The sequence below is a fragment of the Nomascus leucogenys genome, chromosome 4 (genome assembly GCF_006542625.1).
Source record: "Nomascus leucogenys isolate Asia chromosome 4, Asia_NLE_v1, whole genome shotgun sequence".
NCBI classification, from domain to species: domain Eukaryota; kingdom Metazoa; phylum Chordata; class Mammalia; order Primates; family Hylobatidae; genus Nomascus; species Nomascus leucogenys.
The window spans coordinates 108217852-108239442 of NC_044384.1; the positions used below are offsets into that span (position 1 = coordinate 108217852).

Below are 21591 nucleotides of genomic sequence, written 5' to 3' on the forward strand. Positions count from 1 at the left end.
TAAATACCTAGGAGTGAGTTTGCTGGGCCACTGCTGGGTAAGTGTATGTTTATCTTTCTAAGAAACTGCCAAATGATTTTTCTAACTGGTTATACGATTTTACATTCCCACCAGAAATGTATGAGCGTTTCAATTGCTCCATTCACGCCCTTGCCAGCTCTTGGTATTGTCAGTTTTAAAAATTTTAGCTATTCTAATAGGTGTGGTTTTAACTTGCATTTCCCTAATGACTAATGGTGTGGAACATCTGCATGTGCTTATCTGCCATATTATGTCTTTTCTGGTGAATTATTTAATATTTTTCTTTTTTGGATCATGCTCTTGGTACTGTACAAAATATCTTTGCCTAAGCTAAGGTTGCAAAGATCCCCTATGTTTTCTTCCAGAAGTTTTATAGTTTTTCATTTTACATTTATGTCTGTGACAGATTGAGTTTTTACAAATGGCGTGAGGTACTGATCAAGGTTCATTTTATTGCATATGGATATCCAACTGTTGCCACAGCATTACTGAAAAAAACAGCCCTTTCTCCATTGAATTGCTTTAGCACCTTTGTTGAAAATCAACTGGCCACATATGTGTAGGTTTATTTATGGACTTTCTATTCTATTTCACTGATCTGCCAGTCTACTCTTTGCCAATACAGTCTTTTTTTTTTTTGGGATGGAGTCTTGCTCTGTCGCGCAGGCTGGAGTGCAGTGGCATGGTCTCGGCTCACTGCAAGCTCCGCCTCCCGGGTTCACACCATTCTCCTGCCTCAGCCTCCCGTGTAGCTGGGACTACAGGCGCCCACCACCACTCCCGGCTAATTTTTTGTATTTTTAGTAGAGACGGGGTTTCGCCGTGTTAGCCAGGATGGTCTCGATCTCCTGACCTCGTGATCCACCCGCCTCGGCCTCCCAAAGTGCTGGGATTACAGGCGTGAGCTATCACGCCTGGCCTACCAATACAGTCTTTATCATTGTAGCTTTTCTACTAAGTCCTGAATACTCTAATTATTTGCAAGGTTAAACTTCTTCTTCTTTTACTGGCTAGTTATATAACTTCTTTAATAAATTTTCTTTTCATTTGTCTAGGGGAGTTTGTCACTGATTTGTAAGAACTCTTTCTACATTAAGAATAGTAACCATTTCCTATATTACAAATATTGCCCCAACTTGTTTGCATTATAATTTTGTTTCGAATAATACGTGTACTACATCCATCAACTGTAATCAAAGCTACTACCCTTTTCCTTATGACTCTTGCTTAGAAAGGCCAAGATCATATGAATACTCACTTTTTTCTTAATTATTCATATACAAATCCTTAATTCACCTGGAATTTATTTTGAAACAGACATACATAGAAATCAATCATTTCTTCTCCAAATGTTGAATTTTTCCAATTTATCAATTCTTCCTCTTATGTTGTCTAATAATAGAGGAATTTAAAATGATTAGACCCTGTTCTTTTTTCTGCATCACTCAGAATGACCAGCTGAAGAACCATGCTAAGATACAGCAGTGCCCCTGCGGGCATCAGTCTCTATGCCAAAAAGCCACAAAGCAGACACTGATATGTATATTCAACAAATGTGCAGCAGCACTATTTGCCAGGCACTGCGCTAGGTGCTGAGATATAATCATAATGAAATTAAAAGGTTGGCAATGAAGGGACCTAGGTGAGACAGCACTACCGCACTTTGTGTCCTGGGACTTGGCCAAAATTCACCTCTGTTCATTCACTCACAAAGAAAGTAACAACCACCTGGCTTTAAAAGATGCCTCCATCTTATCTTCCATCAAAGATTCTCCTTTTAGAGCTGCTTCCATGATAAGCAGGTGCCTCGCCTTACCTCCAGAGGTGCCCATAAGCACTGTTAAACACTTGGACTTCAGGTGGGAAGGAGAGGCGCACACCGTGTTTTTTAAGTTTTTGATGATGATTTCATGATTCTTTCTCATCTTGCTGCTATCAATCAGGGCACCTGACTTTAGGAGGTCCCTAGGTTACCTATCAGCTGACAGCTGGAAATACGAATTTACTGAACTTGCTAGAATTATACGTAAAATTAACTAAATAAGGGTCTGAGTGAGACCCTGAATGACAGCTACGAGCAAAATACATGAGCTTTGTACATGGACTTAGGACAGTCCATTTCATCTACCAGGAGTCTTTATTTGCTTGCTTCCTGGTGCTCTCCTGGGTTTAGGACAACTCAAAAACTGGTAAGTGATCAATAGGCAGTCCTCTAATTGGTAAGATTCACAGATAGCTAAGGATTCTGAAGATTGTTTATCTTACATAAAGTAACATAAAAACAATTTTGGAAAGCCTCCTTACCATATGAAAAGCTGTCCCCTTTGTTCTCCTGACAGCAGCTGGAAGAGTCAAAGGTTACAAAGTCAGGGGACACTCAAGTTCTCTCTCTATTCTTGCCTCTACTAATTAATAAATTCATTTTGATACTGAAGCTAAAGGGTAAATCCAAGAAATTCTTATCAAGTTGTTTACTGATATTGATAATACAGCCTTGAATGGGATAGAGGGCAAGGTACCTCACAAACTGATAACTGAGTACAAAACTAGAACTAATCTAAAACCAAGGGAATCTTCTGCCTCCAGGTGGAACATAATGGGTTTCAGCCAAACGAAGGTTCTGCTATAATAACTTAAAAAAAAAACAAACCTTGAAAAAATCATGTTTGTAAAGGTTTGGGAGTAACAGGAATACATGAGCTAAAATTCAAAGTCATGAAGAGCCCTTTCCAGACCTAAAGCAAAAATCCATCTAAGAATCTTAAAAGTGTGACCTCAGGACAATGGATCACAAATGTTCCTAAAAATGATTAAACCTAATCAACTTATATTATACACTAATAAACAGGCTTTTTTGGTAGCGTATCTTATTAAAACTCTGAAAATAGGTAAATTTGGGAAAAAAAAAAACAACCCAGCTACTCTGATACAAGAATACAAGCTTGGCGTTGACTAACATTTAATACATTTCATTGTAATCAACTGATTGGTGTTATAGTGTATACATTAGTATATACACAAAACACTTTGTTAAGCCAGTTTTAGTCCTCTAGAAACTAATCACTACTGAATACAAAGCTGAGAATCACAACTTGGAACATGGTGATGAATCAGTCACACCATCTCAGGGGCTTCCTTCCACCTACTGGAGCTCCCAATCCATGTTAAGTCTCTTTTAAACCCTAACAAGGACCTCCAAATGTCAGTGGAGAGTTGATACATACAAACTCTGTTATACAAAATGTGTTTTTAAGAAAACCATATAAAATATACCAAACATCTACAAGTCTATCGGACTTTAGGAAATAAAAAGAATACTGTACCCAATGACTTGATGTTTCCTTTGGAAACAGACCCATTTATAACCTTACCTACAATTTTCCATTACAATCCCCTACTCAAGTCATATCTATGAAATTTAAAACACAATAGGGAAAATGGGAGATCTAGTATATAAAACAACAATGAATGAGTCACGTATTCAAAGGCACAAAAATAAGAACACTATTTTACATGTGTATTTTATGTCCCAAAGCTTATTTCAAAACTGTTTGTGTTCATCCAAATAGTTGTGGGTCCACTTTTTACTCAACTTCATAAGCTTGAAAGATCAGATCCAAGAAAGGGCTTCATAGTGTTCAATAAACACCTCTGAAACGAACCCAAAATGTATGTTTGTATCTCTCTGAAAACAGGAATCACAGCTTTCACTGGGTCCTCTAAGAGTCTAGGACTCATTAAATATAACATATACAAGGCAAGGAAAAGGAATTACGACATGAGCAAAGAGACCAGGAAGAACCATAGAGGGTGACCACAATTAATGTAATCTTCATTTCCTTGGTTCATCTCTGTAACATTTATTAATTTAAATAAAGATTAAGAGCTTGTTATGTTTGCCAGGTGATAGGACACTGACAAAATATAAACAAACACACAGTCCCCTCTCTCAAGGACCTTACTATTGAGCAAGGGGGACAAGTGAGCCATCTGGAGTGAGGCAGGCTTGGCATTGCCCCATCCAATTCCAAAGAGAAAGGGCAATCAGGGCATGTGTTCTCCTAACTTCATCATCCTCCTTTTTTAGCCATCCACAGCCCCTCTTTTATTTTTACCCAGCAAAATAGTTGCCTACTCTGTTGCCTACACCTGTGCATCCCAGGTGCCGAGATTTAGATATATCTATGAAGAGGGTCTCACTCTAAAAGGTCTTGTTTTCCAACTTACCAGACACAATATTACAAAGGCTGAGAACCTATAATTTTTTTCTTGGGTTTCAGAGTTTAAAATCTAAATTAAAATATTAAAAATATTAAATTAGGCACTGTTTACACTACACTAGAAATACTTATTACAACTCTGTATAAGGCTAATAGATCAACCTGATAACCATACATGCAACTTCCTAATGTGCTGGGACAGGGACTCCCCAGGAACTGAGACCAGTCACTAACTAGTCCCACCTGGCTCCTCTCAGTGAGCACAAGAGAGTGATCAAGCATAGCAGCCTGCAAGTAAACAAACAAACCAATTCTTTTTTTTTTTTTTTGAGACAAAGACTCGCTTTGTCGCCCAGGCTGGAGTGCAGTGGCACGATCTCAGCTCACTGCAACCTCTGCCTCCCAGGTTCAAGCGATTCTCCTGCCTCAGACTCCTAAGTAGCTGGGAGTACATGCACGCACCACCACACCTGGCTAATTTTTGTATTTTTAGTAGAGACGGGGTTTCATCTGGTTGGCCAGGCTGGTCTCGAACTCCTGGCTTCATGTGATCCGCCTGCCTCAGCCTCCCAAAGTGCTGGGATTAAAGGGGTGAGCCACAGCACTGGGCTCGATTCTTTAGTACATTCTAAAACACTAAAACAACTTTTAAGAGTTCAGTCTGTTCGGCAACATGCAATGCGAATAACAGAATTCCAAATTTATTGTGTTAGAAAGTTTGCTCTAATGCTGATTTTTCTGTCTTGCAAACTTATCTTTCTTCTTCAACAGGCATACATTTCTTACCTCAAAAAGTTTAAAAAAAAAAAAAGAAAATTTAATATTTTCAACTCCCTAAAGGTTTCCCATGTTACGACCTAAGGTGAGTGTAAGTTGATTCAGTTTCCATATGTATTTTTGTACTAAAATAGCTACTGTTTGGAGTGGTTTGAAAAGCCCTTCTGAAGTTCTAAGAAACTAACCTGCTATCAAATAAACACCAAGACTTTCATCTCTTTTTTTATCTAACATTTTAAAAAAGAAAGAAAAATCCCTACTTTAAAAGTTAACCTATTCCCTAAATACAAATAACATAACATTCTGAAAGTTAAATACGACTAAAAACAACATGTGAGAAAAACACAAGAGCAAAGGTCCCAGGCCTGCCCTTCCTCCCCATTTTCCCACGGCAGCCAACATTTCAGAAATTCCCCTGAGGACAAATTTCCAAATGGGACAAGGGTACCTCGGATACCCTGCCTCCCACATTGAGAAAGAGGCAGGAAAGGAAAATGAGGCCAGGATCTAATGTTAAGTGTCCCTCTGGGACCACAGCACCAACACCATAGAAACATAAAGGATCCTGTGATGTTTCCCAAAGCAGCAGCACTGAGACAGTGACATCTGATGGACTGAGGGCTAATTTTGTGTCTGGCGTTATGTTAAGTACTTTACATGTATTCATTCATCTAATCCCCTCAATAATCCTAAAGGCAGGAACTATGAACCCCATTTCACAAATGGAGGTAACAGAGCCCAGAGATGCAAGTCAAGTGGGGAAAGAGAACAGGCAGTGCTGGGGCCCTACACCTCTGGAGAAGAAGCTGAGGCCTCACTGAGGGGTGACATGTGGGCAAGAAAATCAGGGGCAAGAGTGGCTAGGCAGAGGAGGGAGATGGATGGCCCTGAGGTAGGACTAGGCTTGATGTGTGCCTAACAGCAAGGCGGCAGCATGGCTGGAGCTGAGGGAGCAACTAGGAAGGTAGTGAGAGGAAAGTCTGGGAAGAAATGGAGATGCCAATCTTTTGGGCTGTGTTGGCCACGGTGAGGATGTGGTTTTGATTCAGACTGAAATGGAAGGTCTCTAAATAGTTTTCAGCAGAGGAATAACATGATCCAACTTGAATTGTACAAAGAAAGGGTAAACATTGTTTTCCTTATGAGTAAGGGTTACCTGAAACTGCTACCTCAGTCTGCTGACCCGAGGAATTCTCTCCTTACAGCTGCTCCCCACTGCAATTTCCGATGTACTCTTGCCCAAAGCCCCAGATCCTCCTCTCATCTGGAACTTTCCACATCAGAGAACTGTGGTAGAAGAAACAAAGGAAAGAAAACCTGCCCCTAAAATCCCTCCTTTCTCTTGTCGTCTTTCTAAAATACACACACTTATGCCAGTCAGCCCCATTAGGAAGTTCAGACAAACTACCCAGATTCAGCGCATGAGTTCTGCTTTGAAATTTATATAAATATTAACTTTTGGTTTTTGTTCATGTACTAGAACTTACAATGATCAATTGTGCACACCTTTGTCATTTTACACAGGATTTTAGAGGAAGGGAGTAAGAGGCACTAAGGACCCTTTTAAAACAAACAAACAAACAAAAAATCCCTTTCTAGTTAAAAGCACTAACAGCCCTTAGAAAACTGCAAAGGTACTATGAACCCAAGAAAATGAGTTGGAATGAGGCGGTGTGGTAATCTGACCTGCACAGGACCAGGGGCACTAATCAGAAGCTCCAGGGAATGGCAGTGGAAAGGAAGCAGGCAGGACAGTCTCCTCAGGGAAGAGGAAAGGACAAGCAATCAATGCAGAGGAGTTTCCAAGGGGGAGGGGAGGGGGGTCTAGCTTGAAGTTCCAGACACTGGCTCTGAGGACACACATCAGAAAAAATTTCCAAGGGGTCTAAAATGTGGTTTCCACTTATCCCTAAATGAGCAGACAGTGGTTAAAAATGGGAGGCAGGGAAGAAAAAAAAAAATTAAGCTCCAATTATCAACATCAAAAAAGAAATACTCTCGTTTACTCTTTAAACTTAAAGAAGTTAAAAACAATTTTTAAAGAACATCAGAATTTAAAATGTTGAAAATATCCTTTTCCACTAATATCTAAAAATATTTGACTCTATAGGTTAAAATCAGCAGTAGGCAAGGCTGGATGCATATTATCATTGCATGGAAGCTTCTGAATGTGAGCCTAAGCCAAGTCAATCTGAATCACAATCTCTAGGGGTGGGGCCCAGCCAACATTGGTATTTTTGAAAAATCTCCCCCCAGATGAAACTGATGGATGGTGACCACTGAGAGCCACCAGTTTAAATCTTACCCTGCCACTAAACTAGAATAAATTATACATTTGTATCAACATATATTTTGTTTGATCTGAGCCTTGTAACACAGTGAGAACAGTAAGTACCACAGCTAAAAATCAGTGGGGAAAATGAAAAACACATAAATGATTTCTATCATTTTTTCAGTCTGCTCAAATACTTTTAAATGACTGAAAAACCCACCTATATGGTACCTATAGACTACCTCCCATAAACATTTCATGCTCAAGAATCTTTACTAATTCTAAATACTTTTTATTTACAGAGGGTTTATGCCAGATCAATTTTTAATTGTGGTTTCAGAAATATTTGTTTCTTATAGGCGTGTGAAATTTCAGGAAGCTTACGAAAAGATTTTCATTTTTTCTTCTGGTTTTATGTGACAAGTGGTAACATTATAGATGTATAAAGTATCTTTCAGAGTATGTGACATTTCATTTGGCAGCTGGGTGATGGTGTGTGCTACATTTCTATGGATACGTTGTTCGTTTCTTGACAATTTAATATTACACTAGTGATTACGCCTGGGCCCCAAGCTGCAATGCAGTTTGTGCTGGGCACACTTAACCAGGCAGGTATTATTTTTAATAAAACTTACTGAGGTGCTACTTTAAAATAGATCAAACTTCTTTCCCTAACTATAGAAGAGGCACAGATCATCCCTTTAAAACAGATAATCCCCAACTCCACAGTCAGGAGTAGTCCCTGTGACACAAGTCTAATGTCTTCTAATCTAGAAGTCATCAGGGCCTGTATATCCAAATGGTAAATAGTACAAGAGTAAGTACTATAAAAGTTAAACAAATTCTGCCTCTGGGAAGAGAAGGTCCTCTGAAAAACTGAAACGTTACTAAAACATTTGTTTCTAATAAACAATGACTTAAAATGGGAAATGAAACTACACATTCAAATTTGGTGCCACTTGGGAAGGACTGTAAAAATAAATACATTAATAGCATCTCTGGAATCTGAAATAAAACGTGTTATCGATTTCTGTATAACTTATAATTGCAGATTTTTTTTAAGAGATGGGGCCTCACTACCTTGCCCAGGCTTGTAGCACAGTAGCTATTTCCAGGCACTATCCCACTATTGATCAACACAGGAGTTTTAACTTGCTCCATTTCCGAACTAGGCCAGTTCATCTCTCCTTAGGCAGCCTAGTGGTAACCCTGGCTCCCAAGAGGTCACCATATTAATGTCCAACTTAGTGCAGACACGCGATCAGCATAATACACTACAGCCTAGAACTCCTGGGCTCAAGTGGTCTTCCTCCTGTCTCAGCCTCCTGAGTAGCTGGGACTATAGGTGTGAGCCACCACACACAGCTATAATTGCAGATTATTTATAAACCAAAAAGAAAATTTGTGATTCATTTATGACCTTTTTTTAAAATTTTTTTTAAGAGATGGAGTCTCACTGTGTTGCCCAGGCTGGACTTGAACTCCTGGGCTCAAGCAATCTTACCGCCTCAGCCAGCCTTTTGAGTACCTGGGGCTATAGGCACATACTACCAGGCCTGACTTCATTTATGTCCTTCTGAAATAGTTCAAAGTTCTATCAAAAGGTTTTACGGCTTACTTAGGCTGTACTATCTTACAAGCAGGAGTGATCCTTTAAAAAATATTTAAACATTTTAACATTATACATAATGCTACAATCACAATTCCTCTGGTGGATACCCATTTCCAAAATTCTCTAAAAGACTCTTTTATAGGAAAGAGTCTACTGAGGAGCTATTTTATCACAGACTAGGGTAGACAGAAAGAAATGACAGTCTTAAGTACAACTCTTGGCTTGAATATGTCAAGATTTCCAAAAACTGGCATATTATACAAATGATAAGAAACAGTAAGTCAATAGCTATAAAGAATGTCTCAATTTATATTTTATTAATTTACCTTTTCACAAGACAAGGCAATTCATTTCAGACAGACCAGAGATAGCAATTTTTAAATGCATACTGGATTTTAAAATGTTCTTTACATGTAGTAAGTTAAGTCAAATAAAGATGCTTAAGAACACAATTCTGATATGTCTATATCCTTCCTCATTATGGAAGATTTTAAGGCATTATGAATCAGAAAAAGTTAAGAATCAGTGCTCTAAAATACAAGTACATACTTTTAACATGGTGAGGGGTAAATGCTCTCACCTCAGTAGAGAAATTTTTCTGCTGATTATCTGGTTTTATATTTATTTTTACAAAATAAAAAATACCAGTGTAAGACTGACATTTGTTAGAATGCATCTGAACACTGCAAAATATAGTGTGTTTCTGTCACACCAACCTTCATTCCCAGACCATCATCAGGCATTACTGCTAAAAACCAAAACCACACTACTCAATAAGCCAGAAACACCCACACTGGGATACTTGCCTTCCAGTTAATGAATAATATGTATCTATATTCAAACTTTTCATTTTGAAATAATTATAGATTCACAAGAGTGGCCAACAAAACAAATGGACAGGTAAGTTTCATGTATTCTTCACCCAGTTTCCTCCAATAGTAACATCGTGCTTAAATATAGTAAAATATCAAAACCAGGAAACTGACATTGGTACAGTCCACAGAGCTTATTCAGATTTCATCATTTCACATGTATTTATTTGTGTATGTAGTTTCTATGAAATTTTTATCACACGTGGAGATTTGTATAACCACCAGACACAGAAGTGCTCCATCACCACAAGGCTCCTTCACGCTATCTTTTACAGGCACACCACCCACCACCATCTCTAATTCCTGGCAGCCACCAATCTGTTCTCCATTTTTATAGTTTTGTTATATCAAGAGAATTTTATAAATGGAATTATATAGCATGTAACCTGAGATGATTGTTTTTGCCCCTTGAAATCCATCCAAGTTGTTGTATCAATAGTTTATTCCATGGTATGAATATACCACAGTATAACAATTGACATGTTTAAGGATAACACCTGGGCTGTTTCCAGTTTACGGCTATTATAAATAAAACTGCTATGAACATCCATGTACAGATTTTTGTGAATACAGACATTCATTTCTCTGGGACAAACACCCAGGAGTGCAACTGCATATTTAGTTTTATAAGAGCATATTTACTTTTATAAGAAACTGTCAAACTATTTTTCAGAGTGTCTGTGGTAGTGATTTCTCTCATTATTCTTTTCATAATTGTTCTAGTTATTCTACGTTCTTTGCCTTTCCAGACACATTTTAGAATAATGTGGTCTATGTCTATAAAACCCCTGCAGAGTTTTGATAGGAATTATGTTAAATGTCTAGATCCATTTGGGGAAGACTGGCATCTGTACTATGTTTATTTCAATTCATGAACGCATGTCTCTCCATTTATTTAGGCCTTCTTTGATTTCTATCATTAATTTTTTTTTGTTAGATGTGTTCTGTTAGATGCGTATCTAGGTATTTCACTTTCTTTGGCATGACTTTAAATTTCAGTCTCTACATGTTCATTATCCGTATAGAAAAGCAATTGATTTTGTGTTGATCTAATATTCTGTGATATTGCAGAATTCATTTGATATTCTAGGAATTTTTCTGTAGATTCCATGAGATTGTCTATGTACACATTCATGTCATCTGAAAGCAGAAACACTTTTATTTCTTCTTTTCCTATCTTTATATAACTTTCAGTACTATGTTGAGTAAAAGTGATATGTGTACATCCTTGCCTTGTTTCTCAACTTAGGACGAAAGCATTCAGTCTTTCACCATTAAGTAGGATGTTATCTGTAGGGTTTTTGTAGATTCTCTTTATAAAGTTGATGTTCTTCTCTATTCCTTGTTTACTTAGAGCAGGCAAAGAGTAATATTTTAATGTAGGACAAAATACAGATTTATAAAGAAAAGATGTCTAGTTTTTTACACACCAATATGTGTGAGGACACACCCCATGACTCTAAACAATTTCCATTAAATGCTGAACTGCAAATGAGAAATGTTGTAGAGAGTGTATAGGCTTTTTGTTACATTCAAGACAATCTAAATCCAAACATTTGCACTGCATCCATATGGAGCCATGTTTCAAGTAATTCAGCTTTCACTGATTACTGCATAATTGGTAGTAAGAAATAATGCAGAGACTGAATATTTCATCTTTGAAATAGTCTATAAACTAGGAAACGCCTAAAATAAGGGTTTTTAAATCCAGATCTGTAACATCCTAAGACTCCAAAACTTAGGTGAGATGACGAAGTTCTCAATACCAAATTTAACTCATTTTAACTTGAAAATAAGAATTTTTAGGAAAGTAGAAAAAGGTCATAAATAATGTCAGGGTTTTACAACTATTGAAAAGTTGTGAATCTATTATTTAAGAAACAATTTTCCCATTTTGGAGTTTCTATAATGAAGAAAATTTTAAAGTATCATTTTTTAAAGAGTAAGTTCTTTCCTAATGCTGCTCTGAGGAAACCTTTACTTATCAAGAAATTCACTTGGAACCTCACTACAAGCAGGCCACCCCACAGGACAAGCAGCCAGGCATCCATCGGTTTCAGCAGAGCCTGGTCGCTCAGAGCAAAGACATTACACCTGTCTCGGCCCAGCAGACACAGGTTCATTGTCTTCTCTCTTCTTCCACTGAATAAAACTGATGTGACAAGCAGCAATGAGCTCTCCACGGTGTACACCACTGCACTGCACTCTACTACAGGAATTCCACAAACTGCAATGAGAGATTCCAGGATTTTTCACACAGATCCTTTTTCCCCCCATCCTTTCTGACTCTGTGAAATCAACTTAATACACATTCTTGAAAGCCCAAAGAGCTGACTGAATCAATAGTGTATGAGCATGATCTAGCTACCCTTCCTCTTCCCAAATCCCTAGATATGACAGAAACAGTAGAACGCAGGTAGGATCGGACTGAAAGAGGAAACCAGAGCCCCAAAACCCAGCTGGGGGGCTTCTGTGGTGCTCTTTTCTAGATGATGCACACTGGAAACAGGAAAGAACTGCACCCAGACAACCATTAGAAGGATTAACTGAGGACTAGTTTCCCACCTTATAATTCTACACTAGCCCCAAGCATGTCCAGGCAGACATGTGTTCCAGGTTTTCTGTAGACTGTCTTTATCAAGTTGAGGATGTCCCTCTCTATTGTGGACATTAGGAACACAGAGAGAGGGATGGTGTCCCAGAGGTATATTAATAACCTAACAAATAGTAAGACCAGATACCAGGGCTTCCCAGTTAGCTGTATGACCCTGCTCCTCACCCATATCCACTAGAGTACTCAGACACCATATTCACAGACAAGGTATCTGGAAATCTCAAAAACAGAGATGAACAAACTACTAACATCTCCAAGAACGTAGGAAAAATGAGTACAATGAGAGAGAGGAACCAAGTTCATCAAACAGAAGCAGCAGCACCCAAGAAAACCTGCTTAATGAAGCACTTTCGGAACTGTTAAAATAAGAAAAACAAAATATGCTCCACCGAATCAATGAAATGTAGTTCTACAAAGAAAATTAGTCTTGCATCAGACTTCTCACCGACAACTTTAAAAGCAAAAAGATGACAGAAAAATATCTATGAAAAACGTTATCTTCAAAGTTGGGAGAAAAATGATTTTGAATATATATTTCTATATCCAGCCAAATTATCATTAAAATGTGAAGACATTTTAGACACATAAGGACTTGAATTTTTCGCAAATCCTCTCTGCAAGGGTTTCGAACAAAACAAAGCAAAATAAAAATAATCCAAGAAAGGGACAGGGAGGCCAAGAAATTCATAAAATTAAGTAAAAAGTAAGCATTTATTACAGACAAACACAAGCAAATAAGAATGTTATTAACCAAAAAAGAGGTAAAAACAAACTGATTCTTATTTGTAGGGTAGGAGAAATAATGTAGATACTGTCTGACTCTAGACATTAAAGGTGGACACCAACACAGAGAAACAGATTACACATCGTGCAAACCACTATGGGGGAAAGAGCAAAGAAAGCTTGAATAATCTAACAAAATATGGGAAAAGGTAATAAATAATAAGGCAAATGAAAACCATAAAATCAGATAGGACAAGTCCAAACATTCCAGTAATAATATAAATAAATTCACCTATTCAAAGACTGATTCATAGATTAGACACAAAATACAGCTACACACAGGCATACCTCGGAGACACTGTGGGTTCGGTTCCAGACCACTGAAATAAAGTGAATGTTGCAATAAAGTGAGACACACCAATTTTTTTGTTTCCCAGTGCATAAAAAGTTGTTTATACTATACTGTAGTCTATTAAATGTGCAACAGCATTATGTCTATAAAAGATAATGTACATACCTTAATTTAAAAATACTTTACGAGGGGCACATTTTCTCAGAATCTCCCAGGGCTGTGTCACGGGCAAAAAATTTAAAAAAACGAACGAACAAACAAACAACAAAAAAAAACTTTATCAAGACCAGCCCAGGCAACACAGTAAGACTCTATCTTTACAAAACTTTAAAAATTAGCTGGATGTGGTGGTGCATGCCTGTAGTCTCAATTACTCAGGAGGCTAAAGTGCGAGGATTGCTTGAGCCCAGGAGTTCAAGTGTGCAACGAACTATGATCATGCCACTACACTCCAGCCTGGGCTACAGAGGGAGCCCCTATCTCAAAGAATGAAAAAAAAAAAAAAAAAAACCTTATTTCTAAAAAATGTTAACAATCATCTGAGCCTTCAATGAGTCAAGGCATAATCTTTTTGCTGGTGGAAGTTCCTGCCTTGATGTTGATGGCTGCTTACTAATCAGGGTGGTGGTTGCTGAAGGTTGGCATGGCTGTGGCTATTTCTTAAAATAAGAATGAAGTTTGCTGCATCATTTGATTCTTCCTTTTATGAAAGATTTATCTCTGGCATGCAACATTGTTTGACAGATTTTACCTACAGTAGAACTGTAGAACCTCTTTCAAAACTGAAGTCAATTCTCTCAAACCCTGCCACTGCTTTAACAAACTTACTATGTAAGTTTACATAATAGTCTAAATCCTTTGCTGTCATTTCAACAATATTCACCACATCTTCACTAATATAATCCATCTCAAGAAACCACTTTCTTTACCTGCGTTCATGGATTAAAAAAAAATTAAGATTTAAAAAAACAACAACAACAACAAACCACAAAAAAACACTTTCTTTGATCATCCATAAGAAGCCACTCCTCATCCATTCAAGTTTTATCATGAGACTGTAGCAATTCAGTCATATCTTTAGGCTCCCTTTCTATTTCTCTTCCTATTTCCACCACATATGCAGTTATTTCCTCCACAAACTATGAACCCCTCAAAGTCATCCATAAGGGCTGGAATCAACTTCTTCCAAACTCCTCTTAATGCTGATATTCTGACCTCCTCCCACGAGTCACAAATGTACTTAATGGTGCATCCTTTCCAGGTTTTCAACTTACTTTTTGCCCAGATGGATCGGAGGAATTACTACCAATGGCAGCCATGGCCTTACAAGATGCATTTCTTAAATAGTAAAGACTTGGAAGTCGAAATTACTCCTTGATCCAAGGGCTGCAGAATGGATGCTGTGTTATCTGCATGAAAACAACATCAATTTCCCTGTACATCTCCATCAGAGCTCTTGGGTGATCAGGAGCATTGTCAATGAGTGGTAGTATTTTAAAAGGAATCGTTTTTTCTTAGTAGTAGGTCTCAAACAGTGGGCTTGAGAAATTCAGTAATCTATGCTGTAAACAGATGTGTTGTCATCCAGGCTTTGTTGTTCCATTTATAGAGCACAGGTAGAGTATATTTGGCTTAATTCTTAATGGCCTTAGGGTTTTCTGAATGGTCAATGAGCATGGCTTCAACTTTAAGTGACCAGCTGCATTTGCCCATAACAAGAGTGTCAGCCTGCCTTTTGAGGCTTTGAAACCAGGCACTGACTTCTCCTCTCTAGCTATGAAAGTCCTACATGGGATCTTCTTCCAATAGAAGGCTGTTTTAGTTACATCAAAAATCTGTTGTTCAGTGGAGCCACCTTCATCAATTATCTTAGCTAGATCTTCTGGCTAACTTGCTGCAGCTTCTCCATTAGCACTTGCTGTTTCATCTTGTACTTTTGTTACGGAGATGGCTTCTTTCCTTAAACCTCATGAATCAAACTCTGCTAGTTTCAAACTTTTCCTCTGCAGCTTCCTCCCCTCTCTTAGCCCTCAGAGAACTGAAGAGAGTTAGGGCCTTGCTCTGGATTAGGCTTTGGCTTAAGGGAATATTGTGGCTAGTTAGATCTTTTACCCACACCACTAAAACTTTCTTCAAATCAACAATAAGGCTGTTTCACTTTCTTACCATTGGTGTGTTCACTGGAGTGGCACTTTTAATTTCCTTCAAGAACTTTTCTTTTGCATTCGTAACTTGGCTGTTAGATGCAAGAAGCCTAGCTTTCAGTCTATCTTGGCTCACTATGTCTTGCTCGCTAAGCTTAATCATTTCCAGCTTTTGACTTAAAGTGAGAGATGTACCACTCTTCCTTTCACTTGAACACCTGGAGGCCACTGTAATTAACTGGCCTAATTTCAATATTGTTGTATCTCAGAGAATAGGGAAGCCCAAGAAGAGAGAGAGAGAGAGAGATGGGGGAATGGCTGGTAGGTAAAACAGTCAGAACACACACAACATTTATTGGTTAAGTTTGCTGTCTTATATGGGTGCTGTGTCTGGCACCCCAAAACAACTACAATAGTAACATTAAAGATCACTGATCACAGATCACCATAAAAAATAAATAATGACAAAGTTTAAAATATTTTGAGAATTACCAAAATGTGACAGACAGGCATGATGTAAGCATATGCTGTTGGAAAAATGGTGCCAAGAAACTTGCTTGATGAAGGGTTGCAGCAACCTTCAATTTGTAAATAAACAAAAAAACCGCAAGATCTGAGATGTGCAATAAAGTTATGCACAATAAAATGAAGTATGCCTTTGTTTAAAAGGGATAAATCTAAAGCAATGACAAAACAGAATTTAAGGCAATATGTATCAAGGAGTATACTTTCATATTGATAAAAGGTATAACTCATCATGTAAAATATATTAGAAACTTTTAATATCTTTATTGTCAATCATAGCTTGACAATACCATGTATAAAGCAAAAAAATGGTTAAACTACAAAATTCACAGATCAGAATAGAAGACTAGCATTATTCTCTCAGAAAATGACAGGTCAGAATAAAAACATGTAAGGGTACAAAGGAACAAGGTGCATAATGCATAATCTTAAGTATGTATAAAAACTATACAAATATTTTAATCACATAAAAAACAGTCACCATGGTATGAATTACCATGTATCAAGCCACAAATAAAATCTAAAAATAGTATCCGAAGCAGAAACCAACTGGGCATAAATTAACTTCAATGTACTAAAATTAGAAGTTAAAAACCAGACAACTAAAGAGAAATATAAACCTATCCATTTGGAATTTTTAAAAAGGAACACCTTTCTAAATAACTTTTCAGTTAAGTAAGAAACCAAAGACAAATTTTAGCAAGAACAACTGCAGAGTGAAACCCCTAGGATGTCATCAGGGATTGTGGGAGAGGGCATCATATAGCATTAAATCATATAGCATTAAAGTTAAAGATGTACACATCCGATATTGTCAAATTGTCTTCTAAATAGCATTAATAAACCACTTGTTAGAAATCAAGACACACAGAAATAAGCTTTTGATACATGATGCTATTAAAAAATAGGAAACCTCAAAGATCCTAGAAAGAATAAAGATGAAAGAAAAAAAAATCTTTTGTTTTGACATCTAAAACAAAAAGTATAGTTGATAAGTAAAATCAAATCTGATCTTTTGAAAATAATAATAAAATAGACAATTCCTCAGCTAAGTCTCAATGCTGAGGACCAGTATACTATAAAACACTTATTTTAAAAAAATGAACCAAAGTTTATTTAGTAACATCTCACAATATAATGATAGATTCTAATATTTGTGTATGCTCATTTTACTAAACATTTGTGAAAAATCACTGACTAATTTTGGCATGATAAACTAATAGTAGATTAACAGAAAGACACCTGTCCTTTTTTAAAAATAGCAATTCTATATTTATTTCAATCACACATCACACAATATAAATTGAAATAACTATAAATAATGAAAAAGTTACCCATGAACTCCACCCAAGCCTACTTCACCAACACACGGTAATCATTTATCAGACTGGTGAACATCTTCCCAAGTGGTTTTCTTTTCCTTTTTTAATAGCTTTTTAAAAGTTTTATTATGCAATATTTAAGACGTAAGGGGGGAAGAAAAAGGAACATTACAATGAACTCCTGTGTACCCACACCCAACTTCAAAAATAAACATCACCAATACAGCTGAAAGCCTACAGATATGCCTGCCCCTCAGAAGTAATCTATCTTGCTCTCATGCATTCTTCGGAGTTTACTACATGTACTACATGTGCATGTACTCCCAAACAATATAGAACACTGCTTTGTATGTTTTAAAATTTTATATAAATGTTAGCTGGGTGCAGTGGCTCATGCCTGTAATCCCAGCACTTTGGGAGCCCAAGGCGGGTGGATCACGAGGTCAGGAGATCGAGACCATCCTGGCTAACACGGTGAAACCCCGTCTCTACTAAAAATACAAAAAAAATTAGCTGGGCGTGGTGGCAGGGGGCCAGTAGTCCCAGCTACTCGGGAGGCTGAGGCAGGAGAATGGTGTGAACCTGGGAGGCGGAGCTTGCAGAGAGCTGAGATCGCGCCACTGCACTCCAGCCCGGGCTACAGAGGGAGACTCTGTCTCAAAAAAAAAAAAAAAAAAAAAAAAAAAAAAAAAAAAAAAAATTTATATAAATGTTATATGTACTCTTCATCAATTTGCTTTGTTTCCCTTAAAAAGTATGCTTGTGAGATCCAATCATGTTGGCAAAATGTTTAATTTTCACCATATACAGAATTCAATATGAATACTGAACAAATTATTCCCCTGCTGTACATTCAACAATGCTGTTAAAAACGTTCTTTGAAAATCTCTTGTATGCATAAGTGAGAGCTACTCTGAGGTGCATATGTAGGAGAGAATTGCTAGGTTATCAGACGTGTACATCTTTAACTTTACCAGATATTGCCAAATTGTCTTCTAAATAAGAGTTCCTGATATTCTATGGTCTTACCAACACTTAGTTTTGTCTGACTTTAGTTTTTCCTGATGTGAAAAGTATAAAAGAGTATCTTATTTTTAATAGATTTTAAAGAGTACCTTATTTTTAATAAGATACTCTTATTAAATCTGCACTAATGAGGTTGAAGATTTTTTCTTGTGTAGACATTTGTGTTTCCTCTTCTGGAAATTCCTGGCTTCATTGTCTGATTAGAATGGCTCCATTAATCAAAAATCTCCACTCAGATATTCTAATGAAAGACTTCAGTGAAGTCTAGTTATCTGTAGTACACAGAAACTGCTCATTAACCCTTTCTTTTCCAGAACATGATAGTCGTAACATGAAAATCAGTGTCTTGGTGTACAGAGTATTCAATATAACATCAACACTCTTCAAAGTTAAGTGCACCTTTGTCATTAATCCTTTAACCTGCATTTCAAATTACCACAAATGCAAGCAGAATACTCATACATATGAATCTGACATCATGTGCATGTAATATTAGTACATTTTTTCCAAGATTAAACTAACAAGAAGCTGACTGCACCTTCAGATCAACAAATCCTTTGAAAAAATTAAGAACAAATTCCTACATGATCTTCAAAACAAATACAATCCCAAGGAGACAAAGTTGACACAAACTGAAAGGCAGTAAATATTTTCACCACAAACAGATAAATCTTGACAAGTGAAAGAGCACAAAGTATGTGGAGAGGGAAAGAAGGTAGTTAGGAATGCCAAAGGTACCACAATTCCAGAATCCACCATACAGAAAGCCTCTGTATGTCAGTTTCCTATTCTGAACAATGAGATAGACAATAATAACCCCACAGGTTGCTGTGAAAAGTAAACAAGATATGGGAGTGCTACACCTGTACCTGATTCAATTCTATATTATGGATAAAAAATGAAGCAGAGAGGTCAAGCACTTGTTCAAGTTCACAGTTAATAAATGATTCTAATACCCAAATTCTTTATATTGCACTGTAATATTCACAGTACCTTTCCAATATGGGTCTCCAATGATTGTTAGAGGATATGCACAGACAGGAGATGGCTAAAGAGAGCCACTAAAAGAAAAATCTGAGGAAAAGTATTCAGACCTTAAGAAAAAAATGACAATGAACAGAAAAGAGATTACCTTAAATGGTAACTTACTCATTTTCCTTTGTACTCACAAATATACTTTAGACATTTACCATCTAAAGGTCAAAATAAACGAAATGCCAGCTTTAGGCATATATGGCATTTATGAAACCCAATTTGCTAGTTAAGGCCAATTTAACAGAAATTCTCTAGAAATCATTTTTAGATAAACAACCGATTTGACCAACTCTAGCTGGCAGAATTCAAGTGGCCAAATACTGGACCAAGGTTACCTACCTACTGCAGGTGCATCATACTCATCACCAAGCAGAATTTCTGGAGCAGAATATGCAAGAGATCCACAGCTTGTAGTGAGCTTCTTCCCTGGTTGAAATTTGTTGCTGAACCCAAAGTCTGTCAACTTTACAAGACCTTGTTTTTCAAAGAAGACTACATTCTCTGGTTTTAAGTCTCTGTGAACCACATGGAGTTTATGGCAATAAGATATAGCATGAACTATCTGAGCAAAGTACTTCTTGGCCAAGTCTTCATTAAGACCCTCCTCATGTTTCATTATATAATCAAACATATCTCCTCCATCCCCAAGTTCTAGAATAAGATACAGTTTGGTCTGGGTGTCAATAACTTCATAAAGGCGGACGATGTTAGGATGCTGCACTAGTTTCATGCATCTCACTTCCTGGAAAAGATGACCAGTAGCTAGAGTGTCCAGTTTTGTCTTGTCAATAACTTTTACTGCCACCTTTTCACCCGTAAAGACATGCCTGGCAAGTTTAACCACGGCAAAATGGCCTCGACCCAAAGTTTTATCCAGATCATATAATCCAGCAATCTTTCCATCATACCCTCGCTTAAATCCTGCCATGCTGGTCCAACAGAAGAAAAAATATTTAGACTGTTTGAAATAGATCTTCTCATATAAGAATATCTGGTGAATACAAAAAATTCATTTTCAATGTCGTCATGGATATCTACAAAATAAGAAGAGAAACAAAATTAAGTTTCTGTGACTTTTCTTCACAAACTTTAAAATCGCTTCATTTTTTGTTTTTTTCATTTTAAGAGCAACTTGAAGAAAATAAATTGATATATAAAATGAGTCAGGGTCATTAATAAAACCTATTTTTATATTTAGACTATATTACAAAGGCTGAATTTAAATACCATATTAAATTTTTGCAAACTGAAAAAAAAATTAGTTCATTGGAAGCAATTTTTTGGTGATGTCAGTAATAAGAAAACTGGCAAGTTTGATAAGCATGTTTAAAAAACAAACATTTTCTAAAAGGAATTTTAGTGTCTTAAAAAATAACGCAACAGTTGACAAGGGAAAATACGAAGAATAAACATTTGCACAGAAACCCAACAACTTTTCAGTTTCCCCAAGACCAACACCACTTAAGTGCAAAAAAAAAAAAAAAAAAAAAAAAAAAAAAAAAATCCATTCTGTGAAGGTTTCTCTAACCCTCCCAGCTGGAATTACCTTCTCTCCTCAAATCCAGAGCACCTTGGGACACCTCTATTCTATGTCGTCTTATTCTACAGGTATTTGGGTACACCATCTCCTCTATCCTGACAGTAGCAGGTTCTCAGGGATTTTCTATTCTAAGGTTCTATTTTTTTTTCTTCTACTTTCCCCCAACACCTAGAACAGTGCTTACAAATAGCATATAATCAAAACTGTCTTATACATTTTGAAATGCAACTTTTTCCAAAATGTTTAGGAGGTAATTGTTTGCTCTTGCATCACTACTGTTTAGGATAAGCACCTGGCACATAATAGGTACTTAACATATCAGTAAACATATTAACATTGACTTTTTAAACTTATAATTGAATTTATATAAATTTTTTGAGGGGGTTCTAGGTATGTGGTAGTAGGTACTTAGTAAATATTTGTTAATTTACTGGTACTCAGCAGTTATGCTGACTTTTAATGATTGTTTTCCAACTGTCAACCACAACCCAGCATAACGTGATTATATTCCAAGAGTAAACAGGCATGCATTCTTA

At 36.9% G+C, this 21591-nt stretch overlaps 1 protein-coding gene across 4 annotated transcripts in view; it reads right to left on the reverse strand.

Annotated features, from left to right (window-relative positions):
* SNRK (SNF related kinase) overlaps positions 1-21591 on the reverse strand; it is a 66522-nt gene that overhangs the window by 27634 nt on the left and 17297 nt on the right. For 3 of the 4 annotated variants that reach the window (XM_030812008.1, XM_030812009.1, XM_030812010.1), the window contains one exon: positions 19855-20549. The exons of the other annotated variant lie outside the window; for it this stretch is intronic. In XM_030812008.1, coding sequence (XP_030667868.1) covers positions 19855-20443 — 589 coding nt within the window. In that variant the 5' untranslated portion in view covers positions 20444-20549. The remainder of the gene's footprint in view (positions 1-19854; positions 20550-21591) is intronic. 4 annotated transcript variants of the gene reach the window in all.